Source organism: Corapipo altera, unplaced genomic scaffold (assembly GCF_003945725.1).
Source record: "Corapipo altera isolate COAL_440 unplaced genomic scaffold, ASM394572v1 55, whole genome shotgun sequence".
NCBI classification, from domain to species: Eukaryota; Metazoa; Chordata; class Aves; order Passeriformes; family Pipridae; genus Corapipo; species Corapipo altera.
The window spans coordinates 6,229,236-6,246,374 of NW_020884882.1; the positions used below are offsets into that span (position 1 = coordinate 6,229,236).

At 41.4% G+C, this 17,139-nt stretch overlaps 1 protein-coding gene across 1 annotated transcript in view; it reads right to left on the reverse strand.

Annotated features, from left to right (window-relative positions):
• Nucleotides 1-10,816, reverse strand: part of EEFSEC (eukaryotic elongation factor, selenocysteine-tRNA specific) — a 119,871-nt gene extending 109,055 nt beyond the window's left edge. Inside the window, exon 1 of the mRNA XM_027640197.1 lies at nt 10,522-10,816. Coding sequence (XP_027495998.1) covers nt 10,522-10,792 — 271 coding nt within the window. The 5' untranslated portion in view covers nt 10,793-10,816. The remainder of the gene's footprint in view (nt 1-10,521) is intronic.
• Nucleotides 10,817-17,139: the final 6,323 nt, after the last annotated feature.

The following is a 17,139-nucleotide window of genomic DNA, read 5'->3' on the forward strand; positions in this document are numbered from 1 at the left end:
ACGGACACACGATGAAAGAACAGCCAAACACACACCACCTACACACAACTTGTAAATGAACACAGTTCAGTAATGAAAACACATCTGAGACAACTTTCTTAAAGACTGGATTTTCAGCCATTGGTTTTGAGGGTTTTTGCAATAGAATTTAGCTTCAGTTCAAAACTCTTCTGTTCCCTTAACTAGAAAAGTATTTTCTCCACATAAAGTTTAGTATAATCTGATTTAATCAAATACACTTTTTTTTTTACTGTCCCTAGAAGCACTATAAAGAATCACAGACAGGTGAATCTCTTCCCACAAAAGACTCCAGTTAACCACCCATTTTGTACAGAAAAAGCATTGCTGGATGTCAGAATACACAGCAGGGAGAGCAAAGGGAGAGCTCAATTACAAACACATGGGAAACACCACCAGCCACCACAACTTTATCAAAGCACTTGAAATAATGGGAGAATCCTCAGTTGTTACTCAGGTGAAAAGTCTACTTAGGGAAAGAAATATTATTCATGCTGGTCCGTCCCACAGGGTGAAAAGCTATCACACAGCAAGCAATCCAGAAAACAAAATTACTTCCTTAAACACCTTTCTTAGGGATGCTAGACTTGTGACTTTTGAATTTTTAGCCATACACAAGGATAAATATCATCAAATAAGAAAAACATTGAAATAATTGTTATTTTATTTATACATATATAAACAAAGAGTTATAATTTAGGTGTAAAAACTTGCTTTTCAGGTTTTTTAAATGAGGCATATTATCATATTATTTGAAGCTATGACATAGCCAGACATAGACCAAAGTTTCAGTGTTAAATGCCCAACACTGGTCCCTTAGGTGAACAGCACTGTTGACACTTGTGGGGCATTTTGCTGATAAACATTTTAATACTCTAAACTGAATATTCATCATCTCACTGAGATCAGGGAAAGATTCCAGTGTTGAATGCTTTTAAGAATGACAATGTTTTGAGGTTTCCTTAGTCTCTTAAAACAGCCCTGACACCCAAAATTAAGTACAATTTGAACCATTTTCCTTATTCTTGGATGAAATGTCTCTTGGTCAGTTGTTCTGATGTCTTTAAAGGATACTTCATAAATTTGAGTACAAACTCAATGTTTTGTACTTAATGCACAGTACACGATTTTTTCATAAATCTTCAAAAAAGTTAGGGGTCAGTACAGTCCCAAAATTGTGTACACACAGAACTGCACAATGAAGACAAACAGCACAAAATATCTGAATATTTCCACCACACAGCAAAACTGACACACACATATATTCCAGTTGTGCAGGACCAGGCAATCTACCTCTATAAAACTGTCTGCAGTGTTTGTCATATCCACATTCACAGACACGCTTATGTTGGGTTCCTGCCCAGCCAGCACCACCACACTGGGGCAGCCCTTCAAGATGCTGAACACCTTCAATAAACTCTGAGCTATGAGGGTTCACAGCAACACTTGCTGATGAGTCCCAAGCCCTCTACGATTTGGGCGAGCCAAGTCCAGCACTATGTCACTCACGGCTGCACTAGGTTAGGAGTTTACCCTTGAAGTAGATCATTCCCAGAAACCTACCTCGACCTACAGCTACTACTTCTCCTTCTCTCCTATTCCAGCAGATGCCCAACACACCAGAGCTGCTGCCGCTCCCCTGACCGGGTGACAGCCCAAGGAGAGAGCAGCACAACCCCAGCAAGGACCAAGCCGCACCACACCAGTACTTTGCACGTGTGCGCTAAGCCACACTTTAAATCACTTCACACACCAGAATGTCAGCGTGGATAACCACTGCCAGAACACGACACAGAATCCCCTGAAGTCAACCACAGGTTCAGGTAATCATGACCTCTCTTTTTACAGCATAAATGCATAATTTCCGCACCACTCTTTGATGAAGGGACCACAGACTTAAAAAGAGGAAACAATTACAGTCATTAGAATTTCACCCAAGCATGAGATTTAATCTCAGGCCATGGTCTTGCCAATGGCTGTGGGGGTCTCAATGGAGACAAAATTGCTCTGTGGGAGAAAAAAAATGCCTTGATGATGACATTAGTCAGCAAGAGAGACCGAGCTTTGTCTTCCATCCAACAGCACGGTCAAATACAAGGAAACCATTTTCCCTCCTCCTCTTCTTCATTCTTAAAAAAAAAAAAACAAAACCCAACAAAAAAAAAAAAAAAAAACCAGCTGCAATTTTGTTTCTCTCTCTGAAATGCAGTTTTTGGAGTATGCTTTGGAAAACTTTCTTCCCAAAAGCAACACTGCTGGAGGGGTAGTCTTTAATATTAGAAAAGTAGATTTAAGTATGGATAAGCATCTATGACAAAAGACATTTCCCACGCCTATCCTTGTTAATATAATTGGACAGTTCTATCAACAATTCTCAAACACTTCTACAGCTTTTCTTAACCCAACATGTTCTCAAAGACCATTTCAAATTCTACATACACAGGAATCACATCTAAAAGATGCTCATTTTGTCTACAATGCATTTAATAGAAATAAGACAGGCGAAACTTGGCTGAAAAAAACTGAGGCAAAGTTTGACAATGCAAGAGCTCCTGAGATCCAAGAGTACCAGCTCCTCTCATATACCAATCTTATGTTGCATCCCAACTAAGACACAAAACAAAGGAAAACTTTAGCACAGAAGACAAGAAAGCACTACAGGTGATTGTACTAAAATCAATATTCCAGTACTGCAGAAAAGGCAGATCTGCAGTGGACAAAACTGTCTTCATGATCCTTCTACAGTCTGAAGTAAAAGAAAAAGGAGTCTCTCAACCAAACTGTAAGCCCAAATGTATCATCTCTTCCTTGGAACTTGGGGTGAGGGACCTGGATTCTTACCCAGATCAACTTCTATAAATCTCAATTCAAATGCTGATTTTTATTCCCCCTTATCATTTTTTACCTCTACAATGCCTTTGAATACAATTTATTCATTTTTATTTAAGTTACCCTTCCTATTCCATTTCCTTTCACTATTCACCAACTCATTCTGCTGTTACATTAAACATATATACATATATATAAACACACACAAGTATTTGTTTGTCTTCTCACAACCACCCCTAGTGCTGGTAATTTCAATCTAATGTAGAATTAATCAGTTTTAAGTTTGAAACAGAGATTGTAATTCAATTTGGAAGTCAACACTAACCATTTCATGCTCACTTGAAGAGATCAGATAGACTGCACAAGAACATTTTGGTAAAATAACTGATAAGGAGATGGGAAATAAGAATTATTGGTATTTACTTAGCCTGCAACACTTTTTGGAAGCAAACAGTTTAAAGGAAGCACTTCAGAATAGCTATTAATCTGAATTTTACAGATAGCACAGAGTATATATTCTCACAGAGTGCACAGGATCTCTGCAATCACAGCTATCGTACGAGCTGTTCAAGTCACCCAATTTTGCTCCGTTATGAGCTGTGACCCAAAGAACACAACGTGTTCAAGAATCCATCTAGAAATTACAACCACAGAATATCTGTCCTTGCTCTTCAGCTTGCCAGGCCAACCTTAGGGTTCCCAGACAGAAAACAACTCGCTGCCACACAGAGAAACAACTTTTTATTCCACTTAACAGACTTCACCACTGACAGTGCAGGGGTTTGGTTTGCTCACTTAGCTCGAAGATCTGTTGCACATCTGCTTTACAATTATAACCTAAATTTTTCCATCTGCATTTGGTTTTCCTAGAGGTTTTTATAAACAGTACTTTACAGTAGTCATCTAAGAACCTACATTATTATTTCTAGTACAAAAAAAAAAAACCACATTGAGAAATACATTAAGGAAGCTCAGTTCATGGCTCCATCAAGCAAAACTAGCTATTAAAAATGGGTTTATACATAAGCAATGTATCATTGAACTTAGCTCTAGCATCTACTAATTGAAGACAACTTTTAAATCAAGATGCAGAACAAATACAGTAGATCCTTATAAGTCCAGTTTGTCAATTAGCAGGCCACTGAATTGCTAAACTGGACTATTTAGCAAGCAAACATATCCATCATCAGTAAAAATGCTACTCTGAAAAATGTGCTTTAAATTTATTTTGACAAGGGTAATTTTAACTATAAACATGCTCCATATTTTATAGTAAGCTATTCTAAATTTTATGCAGTTATTTATAAGACTTCACTACATTAGCTAATATTTTAAAACATCTAAAAATTGATTAAGCTTTTAATTGATTGATTAAGCTTTCCCACTCTTCCAAACAGCTTAAAAAATAATTTCCAGCAAGGAGAAACATGAAGCAAAAGTGAAATGAAAGGGCATGCGGTTACTTGATGAATGCTTGCACACAGTACAACGGAACAAAGAAATTCTGTTTTTAAATCAATAGGAAAAATGATCAAACAGACTCAAACAGCACCATTACAGTGCTTGGTTATGTTTTCTTGAGAAGCTGTCATGTTTTTGTGTCAAATAACCAAGTGTGAATTAGCACAATTTTGTTGTACACAAGCAAACACAAACACAACCACTCAGAAGCTTTGTAGGAAAACTGTCCTAGCAAGGGGTAATTTAACATTGAAACAAGCCACTCCTAGTTAAAAATCTACACTTAAGATTAAAATTCAATTATAAATCAGGTCTTCTGAATAAAAAATACACAACTTTTTTTTTAAATTGAACACAGAAAACAGTACATTTCTGACAGGATTCTAACAAGAGGCCGAAGAGAATGTGATTATTCACTACAACTTTTGATATCAGGAGATGATGGCTCTCCTGCTCCTTGTAAACTTTTCAATCCATAAAAGGAACAGAAACCTCATCCTAATATTACTGAAGAGTTGATGTACAGTTTAGGAACTTGTTGAACATGTGTAGCTTTAATAGGCAATTCAGCTTCAAGTCAAAATAGCAGAAAAGAACACAGAACATAAATAGTAGCAGCCAAGTAGCCCAGTCCCACTGTCACATCACTCAAAAATGCACAGATGAGGAGCAATGCATAACACATGGAAAGCTAAATCCACTACAGTTATGGCACAGATATATACAAAAATTCCACAAGACCACTGTTTTAAAGTACCCTTGGTACACGCTCCAAGTTTAATTCTACTCAATCTCACACAACAAACCCTGATATCACACAGAAGTGGTTCAGTATAGATTTCACATAACTAGCTTTCTTTTGCCCAGTTATTACACAACGTGGGGAAATGGGGAAGTAAATAAAAACTGTGTCCACTAAATTTCATGGTTCCCACATCAAGGCAGTTGTTACCTGTGTCTTATGTCATGTGTAAGACAACACTCCATAAGTTTTTATTGCTTAAGGTATAAAAAGCACTATCCCAATTATAGATGAAAAAGCCCAAACTTCCTTAAAACACAGAGGATGTTTTCTTTAAGAATGAGAAAATTAAGCCACAGTTGCGTTCCAAATCTGCTTAATTCTGTTTCGATTCACAGTAAGGTCACTCCACCCACGTTGACCTGTTACCCCGAGTACTTATCACTAAGATCCTACATTGTAAGCAAACACTGCCCTCTTGTGCACTGCAACATCCAGGAGACAAAGTTCCGCTTCGGGAGTTGGGGAGAGGGGCATTCCAGACCAACAAAATTTTTACACCGATTGATTTTTCTTCATGCACAGCTCCTTAATTAAAAATTTTTACAATTTTAAAATTAATTTTAAAATTTCAATTAAAAAACCCTTTTGTCAGGCAAGTACCTGGCACCAGCCATAATTTAGGTGAATTTAAAAAAGACACTTTTTCAATTTCAAGAAGTGTTTTCATTTGCAGAAATAAAGTTTATTTGCATTTTTAATACAAAGCAATATCAGCAATTTACAAGCACCATGAACCTGAAGAGTCTAATAGCATTTAGAAAACATTCACACTAGTGTAAATTGAACTCTCTTGGCTGAATAGTACTTCCATGACATCAACCACTACAACAAGGCTCATGGATATGAATTACACTATACAAGAGTTGTATTTTAATATTTTTTTCACCAGAACAAAGTTCATTATTATGTTATTCTCACTTCAAGCTGACAGCCAAAGTTCTCAAGACTCTCCAGTGACTTCTCTCTGACCAGAATGGTATCCACTAAACAACACAAGGCACTCTTTCCTCCACAGAAGAGGTTTTCCTTCATTCAGCACAAGCACTCAAGAGCAAGTCATCCATATATACATCTATAACTATAAAACCCTACTTGCTCACTCACCTAGAATGAAAAAAAAACATTAACTGTCACATCTTCACAAAGGTCTCAACAAACAAAAGCTCACATCAACAGAAGTGTGTTTTCATTGCAGTTAATGTAAAGGTAACCCCGAGTTTACAAATCCTCTTAAAAGCTTACAACAAACTCAGCAAAACAACTAATCTGTGATAAAAGGTGGGAGTTTTTTTGTGATATGTTAATCTTACAAATAATCTGCATCTGACTGAATTTGAATGCTGGTAGCAAGACCACATTTCCCTTGATCTCCCAAGCCTGTTTTCATTGTACTCATTTGCATCAGCAAGACATGCTTTTGCTATGCTCATTTCCCCCTCCCCAAGCTCTTGTGCAAGTTCAAAAGTCTTGGTCCCTCCAATGTATCAGGTATGAATTAATACCCTTCCTCAGCAGAACACAGCAGCAAAGTGGAAACAGACACTTGCAAGGCAGTTTTCTTTGAAAGGAACTGCAGGGACAAATGGTGACAATGAAGCTCTAGTTATAAAGTAAAAAGGTCAAAGGTTCAGACAGGCATAAGGATTACAAAACTACAAGTTCGTCAGAATTCCCCACACCCCAAGTTTAGACAACCAGGGTCAAGCAGCAGCTTTCCAATTAAAACCCTATAAGGATACTCTGTCCTTTGAACTTCTTAGGGAGAAGAAAAAAAAAAAGATAATTTTCTGTTTTAGAATTTCTTTTGAGGACCCATCTCGAAATCAAACAGATAAAGGGCATCTGACAACAGCTCACCTAAAACAAACACTGCAATATCCCTTCACTGCCTGTGTGGGGGAAGCTGGGATGAGGTAATCATGTTCTTCTGTATTAGTGTGCTGACCCTTTGTAGGGCATGAAATTAACCATCAGCAAGTAAAAAATCTGCTACTGGTTAAACTACTTTGCTACGCAAAGTGGTCTTAAAATGAAATATGGGGATTGAATTTCTTCTGGCAGATTAACTTGTATAACCTCTCTGCAGGCATCCCTTCCTGCTGAACTCATTTCAGAAACCATTCCAGACCCTACTGGATGCACAGGTCTGCAACAAACAAATATAAAAGCAACTCTTATTTTACTTGGACAACATTAACATCAGCTTTGTGGAAGACCAGGAGCTGAACTGCAGCAAAAGAACAGAAGCTTAAAAAACCACATAGCACTGTGACGGAAACTACCCCACCTCAGTGTGAAATTTTACCAGAAATACCACCCTAAATATCTACAGCAACAGAAGAAAAATAACAGTATTGCATCTTGCAGTCATTCCTTCAGTGCAGAAAGGGAGTCAGTCAGTGCAGTCATTCCTTCAGTCCTTCAGTGCAGAGAGGGAGTGTAAGGTTGATGTGGGTTCTTCTTACTGCTCGTGGCAAGCCAAGAATTGACCCTTAAAATTGGTTACTGAGGTTTGTTTTCTCTGCTTAGCAAGTCACAAATGGCTGTAAATGCTATATTTGTTGCAATGCTTGAGACAAAAGCCTCCTAAAGCACAGGAAATGTCTGAAATTATTTTACATAAAGAGTTTTTTATTTTAAATAAAGAGTTCCGTTCTTCTTGTTTAAGACAAGAAGAAATACAAAACAGTTCAAGCCATACAGCTACCAACAATAGCTTAATACCTTCCTGCCACAGACATACAAGAGCCTGATGTTGAAGAATATAAACCAGCATGATGAAAGGCATGATGTAGTACATCAAGTGACTATTATTTATTCCATTCCAACCTTGACTATCACCTTCCACCTAAAACTTTAAGAAAGCATCTTGGGTGGAACTGACTGCAAGATTTCCAATTCCCAGCATGCAGGTTAAAAAAAAAAAAAAAAAACACAAAAAACCCACAAAAAACCCCACAAAAAACAAACTTTTGATTTAACATTTGATATGTTTTGTTTTCAAGGACAAGCTTCGCAAGAAAAATGTAGCCACACAGAATGAAATACGACTTCCATTTTCCATTCCATTCGGTTACTGCTCAAATATTCTGCATTCATTTAATCCTAAGGTACTGTGTCTAAATAAGCACCTTGTGAGTGACTGTGACAAGTATTTACAAGGTCGAGCACTGCCTGGCATAGCATGAACCCTCATATCCAGCTCCCTTGCCCACAGCCATCCTGTCTCTAGCTTTCCTATTTTTTTAGGAAATACACATATTTCCTAAAATATGTGTATTTTAGGTTAATACACATATACAGCTACCCCAGGACTTAATACCATAAAAGCAGTATTTTAAACAGGTATGAGAGATCTGAGATGCAGAATAAAACACAGAAAGATAAAGTACTTTGCACTTAAGTTTTATTTTAAAACCATATATAGAGAAAACGTGTAGTAACAGGGAAATCACTGATTCCATCAGAAAGAAAAAAGTAGTGGCATTCCTACTCAGAATGTTGCAGACAAAATGTTTGGAACAGTGAACCCTTAACACTCAACAACAAGGAAGTAGACCAAAATAATCTAAATTTTTCAAGTGTCATTTCTGAAGTGGTGAAAAAGTTGGCAATTTGAAATACTCAAACACCAAAGAATGTATCCTGTTACACAAGATATGCTATACTTCAGTTTGAGTTTCACCAAAACACGCTAAACCTGTAAGCACCTAAGTAGTCCCACAGGCACAGATCAGGTTTTATCATCATGGTCTCACCCTCCAAACTTGGTAGGGGGAAAAAAAAAGGGGGGGGCATACACCATCAAGATACACGTTATCAAGCAGAAAACTGAATTTTTTTAACCCTTTAAACTATTAACACAACACTGCATTTCCCTACAACCCTTTCTTAATACACAGAATTGCAGTAGTCATATTAGCAAATGTTTTAACTAATATACATAATATGGTATAACTAGAACTAAGTGAGTTTGATGTGCTTATGCGTCTGAACTGACGCCTGTGAAGAACCGTTTCTGCTGGGAAGAAAACTTGATCATGCCCTCTACCCTAGTCCACATCTTTGCTTCTCCCTTCATAGTTTATCAATAAAGAAATCTGAATAACTTATTCAGCCAATGTGGAGAGTTGTGACTAAATACTTTGAAGATGTTCATAAAAACAAAAGGAAGCAACAAGACGTTTGTGTATTAAACAATCACCCCAAACAAGTATTAAAGGTATATTAAAAAAAAAACGGTTAAAGCAGTTTTCTAAGTTTTCCCATGTCCTCTTCATGAGAAAGTTTACAGCGCTCAGATTAGTTGCTTCTGGCAGAAAGGAATGTCTGACTACAAGTCACTCGAGTACATCCAAGAAACGTTTGCCAAAGTAAACTTTGTTCTTGAGAAGCTAATCAGGTGCTTACAATTACTGAAGAGTGACAGTGGGTTGTCAAGTACCAGAGACTACTAAAAGACCACAAGTTTCTGTTATTTAGCACCCGGCCACTCCTCCCCTGCAGCTCCGGAGCACGTGAATGGCACTGGAGGGCGGTGACACAGACACGTAAGTAAATATTTACCCCCAAAGAAGTGCAAACAACACGATGCAGTTACTACTACTGCAGTTTAGAAATAACACATCTGCTCAAAAGGGGATTAAAATCGTTCATCGTGAGAAGTAACTCGGTCTGAACCTTAGTCTAGCCAAGAACAAACACATTCTATGGCAAATCTACCACAAAGCTGACACTAGAGAGAGACTGGCAGAGGAAACGCATAGGAACTGAATCTACTGATGCGACTACTTTAAGCAGCCTGCAGCTGCCACTCCGTCACATCCTTAATCGAGCACCAACCACCTCTTAGCTCTTTTCAGAAGAGATGGAGGGGGGAGACAGAACAGAGTGAACTAATTCTAACGCAAACCGGATTAACCTTCCAGTATCATCTACAAAGACTAAAATGAAAAGCTACTAAAATCCACAAAATTATTTCTAAGCATAAGATTATCATGTGAGAACTCCCTGGTCCCTCCAAGACAAAAGTTCAGCAAGGGGATGTCCCGCCAAGTACAGCACAGCTCTCAACCCAGGCAACAGCAAACTCTGACAGCTTTAACAAGTGACAAAACAGAACTCAATAGGACTGTAATATGCCATTAATAAGGTCTCCATACACAGTAAAGAAAACTTTTTACCCAAATAAGTAAGGAACCTGAGCAGGCCTGACTGTTCAGAGGAACTCTAATTTGCAAACCCCTTTCCTGTGAGCACTGGCACTTTATTTGAGGGGCAACTACGAAGAAGCGTCACAGAGTCACAGCGCCCATGAAGAACCCGGCACCGCACCCCCGCCTGCCCTCGGGGAGCCCCCGGCTCGCACCAGCCGAGCTCCCACCGCGGCCCCCCCGCGCCCCCCTTACCGCCGATGATGGTGCGGATGAGGGAGGCGTGCCCGGGGCAGTCGACCAGCGTGAACTGCAGCTCTCCGGGCCCCGGGCCCAGCTGCGGCGGCAGCGCGGTGCGCAGGCAGGAGAAGCCCAGGTCCAGCGTGATGCCCCGCGCGCGGCTCTGCGGCGCCCGGTCGAAGGCGGCGGTGGAGCCGGTGGTGCTGAGCGCCCGCGCCAGCGCCGTCTTGCCGCTGTCGATGTGCCCCAGCACCCCCACGTTCACGTTCAGCGGACGGGCGGCCATGGCGGAGCTGCGCCCGCACGGTCCGTCCCCACAGCGCCCCTGCGGCAACGCGGCGCCCGCCGCCGCCGTTCCGGCCCGGGCGGAGGGTGACCCGCAGGGGCGAAGGTTGGGCAAATCCAGCGCTACCGCGGGGATGGAAACCGCCGGCCGCGGCAAGCAGCACCTCTGCAGCCTCCCCTGCCCGCACCCCGCCCCTGCCGGGCGCCCTCTCCCAGCAGAGGCAGTTTAAGCAGGTGACTGTGATGGCCACACACCCAACAGCTGGGCCCTTGCACAGGTGTGTGCCCGGCCCGATGGCAGCAGGAGGGGGCGACAGCCCTGGGAGAGCGTCTCTGTCACCACCCCTGCCCTGGGGCATCCGCGCCTGGCTCTCCTCTCGCCCACGCTGATCAGTGGCTGTAGGGCTGCTCAGCTCAGCCCGTGCTCGCTGTTACATCACACCCTTCATTCTGCCCCCCTGGACGCCCCATCCTGGTGCTGCTGGAATTACCGCGGCCCAAGTTTGCTTTCAAAGTCGCGTGGACATTGCAAACCCGCGCGTGAAACAGCAGGTCACGTTTGGATCGTTTGCTGTCCTTACGCTTAATAAATTCTAGCCTTGCGTAAGTCGCTTTCATGTAAAAGTATATTTATGTTGGATAAGATGCTACCTAAAAATCACACCTTTAATGGATTAAGAATCATCAAGATTATTCACAGCTCTCCTGCAAACTCAGGTAGATGAGCATTGGAGAGGCCTGAGAGCGGCTCAGAGGCTAAGGGCAGGACCACACTTCCCTGATTTAAGTCACTTGGCTTTGCTGACAACCCGGGAAGCACACGGGACCAAATGCATTACAGGATAAAGCTTAACACGTGTGCTCAGCATTTCAATAGTGACTACTAAGTGGCCCAAAGTACCACTTCGAATCATAACAGCTGTTTACAAGCCAAGAAGCCAATACTGTGTTATGGACATCCCACAGGTGTCAAAGCAGACTAGACTTGCTCTGTATTCTATATTTTATTTTCTTCAAGAGCAGTGCTGTTGCTTTTCTGCTCACCCTATGCAGTAATACATATTGCTAATGGTATTAGCATTCACATCTGAATAACTAATGAACGAGCCAGAAGTGTAAAATGACTTGCCTAAGGCTATTGTCAATATCATGGATTTAGTTTTTAGGCTTTGACTCCAAACTCCAGGCTTTTTTTCCTTACAAAGAATGCTGCTTTACATAACAACACTTCCAGTATGAAGAATTTGGTTTAAAGCTGGATACAAATTATTCCTCCTTCACAAACACATGGAAGACAAGCTGACAGAATCAATGACTCAGTGAAAAGGGGCAGGGGGGAATAGCTTTCCTTCCTAGTACTCAATGCTATTTGAGAGACAACTGTCTCCCTAAAGGAAAGACATGAACTCATGAGGAATATTGCAATGCACTGAGCTAGCCTGGCTAATTGGCTTCTCGAGTAGAATAGTTCAGCTTGATGGGAGCTCTGTCTTGAGAGCCAAATTAAGCATAATGTCACTTTTCAGACCAAGTTCCCAGGCTTTGAATAGTTTCCTGTTAAATCATAAGGCTCATATACACTTCATCGTGCTGAACGTCTCAATGTGTTATATTGATACGTACTTCCAAAGGGAAGGGAAAGTTTACATCAATTCCCATAGTTATAATCCACAAAGATATCCCTGTATCATATTACCTACCATTTACTCCTTTTTTTAGCATTGTTAGATGAGTTCAGAAGAGGTGGGAAAAAGTCTGATTCCTAACCAGAGGAGGCATTATCCAGAAGTCCTCCCAAAACATCTAAAATAACTGCCATTTTCAACAAGCTTTGACAAAGTAGAAAGGCCTAAAAGTTTCTACAACTCTTGAGAAAACTGGCAGTGAGGTCAAGGAGGTCCCATTTCAATGACTCACAGTGCAAGAGGCTGCAGCCAGATCAGGTGTGGTCTATTTTGGTCTGCCAGCTTAGCAATGAAACAAAGCGCTGCATTTTGCTCAGACAGTATTTAATGGGGTACTGGATAGAACTCCTGGGATGAAAAAAAAAAAAGATAATTCTCTCTGTTAAGGACATCAAAATAAGGATGATAAAAATCCATTAGAAAATGTATTTAATTCCACCGCTCACATGAAAATAGTGGCACTTCTTTTACTCATGAGTGACGTCCAAGGAGAGCTGTCAGGTAGAAAAGTGTTTTCTTCCTTTAGACACCAAAGAGATTTGCAACTCTCTAGACAGAGGAGCCAGTTGTCCTTGGGTAAAGGGAAGGAAAAAAGCCCAATGTGTACAGCTTTGTTGTTACCACTCAGCTCTGTCTCCAGGATTTTAGAGTTCTGGTTTTGCCATGTGTCACTTGAGGAAATATCAGAGTGCACACTGTATCTGTGAAATGAATAACTTACATGACCAATATCAAGGAGGAGAAATCTGATAAAGAGAGACATAAGCACTTTTATTCAGCATTTAGAGAGGTCCATTCTGTGAGCTTACAAAGTTTCAGAATTAGTTACAAATTTGGAAAGGAATTAGGTAAGATTCATCACTCCTATTGCTTTGAAGAGTAGCAAAAAAATCAGCTTTTTTGTGGGAAACAAAATGGAACATACCCCTCACCCCCTCATCACTTCCCCCACACACCCACACACAGAGGTCTTGATATTACTAAGATGGAGAAGGGAACCTGGCAAAAATGAAAGAATTCCAAATTCTCCAGATTTTTCTATATCTTCCATGAAGTTGTAACATTTAGATGTATTCCTTATTTTCCCCTTAATAATACATCATTCCTCTTTCCACTCGTTCTCTCCTATACTGAATTTCTTCCTTAAAAAGTGTTCATTTTAATGGCTAAAGTTTATGGACTCATGGGAGAAAGGGCAGGAAGTCAGACTTTTGGGATAGGGTAAAAATGTAAAGGTCATTCACACACTCACACACACGTACTCTCTCTCACTCCAAAAATAATACACTATTTGACAGTTTCAGGATTCAGCATGTCCCATTGAAATTTGAAAGCTTATGTGAAACTAGGCCACGTCCTGTAACCTCAAACATTTAGTCTAGGAAAACAGCTCTCAAGTCTCCAGCTCCCACATCGGGTATCGCATGACGTCTGTGCCAAATAGGAGACCTCGAACCAGGGGGCAAAAGAAACGTTGGTAAAATGAGTTGATTAAACCTGGGGAATAACAGTTCAGACTCTTAGTGACAGGTATTATTTTTTCTGGTTAGCTGGCTAGTGAATATTAAATTATACTCAAGGCATCTATAACATGAGCTGGGCAGAATGGTCGCACAACCTACTTGTGTTCCACCTGGTGGCAGGGACAAAGGAGAAAGAAGACTCATGCTTTGCAATGAAATTATTTTATCCTCCCCCTCTAATATGTTAACTATTAAAAATCACAAAAATCATGTAAAAATTGAGACTCAATATTTCCTCATACTGATGCACCACAACACGAGACACCAATTATAAAAGATCGTTTACGCCACTGAAGTTCAGTTCTGAACTTTCCAGTAGTTCCACTTGTGCTCTGCTCTTTCTGGGGAATAAACAATTAATCCTGTGTGGCCTAAAGGATTACTGTTTATTTTTCCTCACCCAAATGTCCTCTTTTGCCCCTCTTTAACTGCAATTTCAGGACAATGCTCAAAGAACATATGGAATGAGTAAAATAATGAATACAATGAGCGACACCAAACCTGGCACAGCTTATGGATGATTGCAAACCCTGTTAATTAATACTCATGTGAGCAAATAAGAGGGAGAAACCAGCCTCACATCTATCATGCAAACAATTCTTCACTGATTCTTTTTTATATTGAAGCATCCTCTTCTACTATAAACCCAAATCCAAATAACTTTAACAACATTTTCTGCAGGTCAATACTAAAATTGTACCTTCATTGTGGCAGCAGATTTTACTTACTGAACAGCAATGGTCACTACCAGACAGATGTTTTAGGCTCTAAATTCTGCTTTTGAGATGTCATATTGCTGTAGACAAACAATTAACACTCTGTTTGTTACCCACTTTTATCAGGAAAAATCTCTAATTGAATTAGTATTTCCAAAGCTCAAGAACCTGATGTAGCATATCTGATTTTTACAGATATGGAATATTTATCTCCTTCCTCTAAATTACACTGAAGATTAACAGCAATTCTTGATTCCTGCCATCTACATTCCTATATATTGAATTTCACAAAAACATAAATAAACAAGTACTATTAAATAGACTTTGAAATGCCATAACCTCAAAAATAGGTCTAGCTGCAACATCAGACAGGATAACATGGACCACATGGAAAGGTTTCAGTGTAAGTTAACAAACTATTATGTATTTCACCCATTGCTAGCTCTTTTGAAAAGGAGGGTCGTAGCTAGTCTGGACCCCTTGATAACAACATCACTGCCTTCAGAGCTCTTACCAGACTTGCTAATTATTCTTCCAGGACTGGCAGAAACTTGAACTCTGACCAGACTTACCCACAACACTTGCGGCAGTTTAATGCACTGGAGAAATCAAAGTTGTATATTTGCTCTTTTACAAAGAGAAAAGTCTGCTCTCAGTACACATTAGGCACTTGTATTCTGTGACTAATATGACCCTGAGAGGATGTACAGAGTCTAATAGCATACACACTTTTCCAATTATTTAAAGAATAGCTCATGATTGTTAGATTCAAAAGTTCTTAGCTGAACAGTTGTATAAGAAGACGCCCTTACAAAGGTGTTGAACTACACATGTGTGCAATTATATTGTAGTTATAGAGTATGTAAATATAAGCTGACAGAACAATTAACAGAAAAAGAAAGCAACAAATAATGAAGTCTTTCCTTTGCCAAATCATATTTATAACAAAACTAACAGAAGCTCTTAAACAAAAAGGGAATGAATACCCTCTGTATGGTTCACTGGGCTTCTGCAAACTGAACCATAACTGCCATTCTCCCTAAAACTGCTCTCCCAGCTTGTGCTATCACATGACTGCTTTTGCAATTCCCCTGGCAGTGACAGGAAAGCCGAGATGGCACCAGACATCAGTCCTGCCTCACACTGCAATAATCCCTTGGCCTTCAACATTGCAGACACAGCCATAGTTTTATAATGGCAGAAAACTATATATCTATGGGAGGAGTCCCCTGTCTTTTCCTGACAGAGATCCCAATACCTACAAACAAGGAAAACTCACTGGAACTGCAGGTTCCCAGATCCCATCTAAAATTTCACTGTGAGTGATCTCCATCTCAAGCATTTAAACACTTCATAAAAGGTGCAGCAGAATTACCCCTGAACCACACTCAGGAGCTGTAACAGCCTGCGAGCTTTAGGATCACAGACCTGATGAAACAAGGGCAATGTCTGTGAGGCCATGAAACTACCTGCTGAGAATCTGGAGTGTTGGTATCCATTTCCGTAGGTCAAAGCTCATGTAGAACATATGCTGTATATTACAACCTCAGCTGCTGACATGAAGGCTTTGGACACATGGAACAGAATTATTTTGCAGTTACACTGAACACTAGAAGTTAGTGAGCAAAGCTGAGCATGTAGGAGACCACCCTTTCCTTGGCAATGGGGTGGACTGGACGGTCTCCAGAGATCCCTTCCAAACTGAACGATTCTGTGATTCTTTGACCAAGATTTAGAAAACACCCTTGGAAAGCCTCAGCTTACTTTTGTGAGCTAAACACCACAGAGGTTTTGATAAAGCTCACGTTCCTGGCCCCCTGTCACCTGGCTGTGGGGAAGGGGCTCCCAGGACGGGGAGGGGGCTCCCTCAGCCCCACGACGAGATGGGGACACTCGGGGACTCCCTCAGCCCCGGGAGGGGGGAAGACCTGGCTTCAAGTATTCACGGAAGGCAGGTGTTTATGTCGCTGTAGGAACAAGAAACCTGCGGACAAGAACGAGCCAGTTTCCCCCTCCAGGAGGGCTCCGCTCGCCCACTCCCCCAAACCGCCCCCAGCCCGGGCTCGGCCTCTACCGATTTAACAGAATCAACTAGGTTGCAGAAGACCTCTGAGATCGTCGAGCCCAACCCATGACCGAGCACGCCATGCCAACCAGACCACGGCACCAAGTGCCAGGCCCAGCTTTCCCCCGAGCCCCTCCGCGGCCGGTGACTCCCCCGCCTCCCTCCCCGCGCGGCCCGGCCCGACTCCTGCGCAGCACCCGCGCCCGGCCGGACTCTCCGCGCGCGCCACACACGCGGAAGCGCGGCGGGCGGACCCTAAAAACCTGCGCTCCCTGCGCAGGGTGACGGGCGGGGGCCGCGCCCAATGAACGCCGGGAGCGGCGCCGCGGCGGCCAATGGCGCGGCGGGGAGGGCGGGGC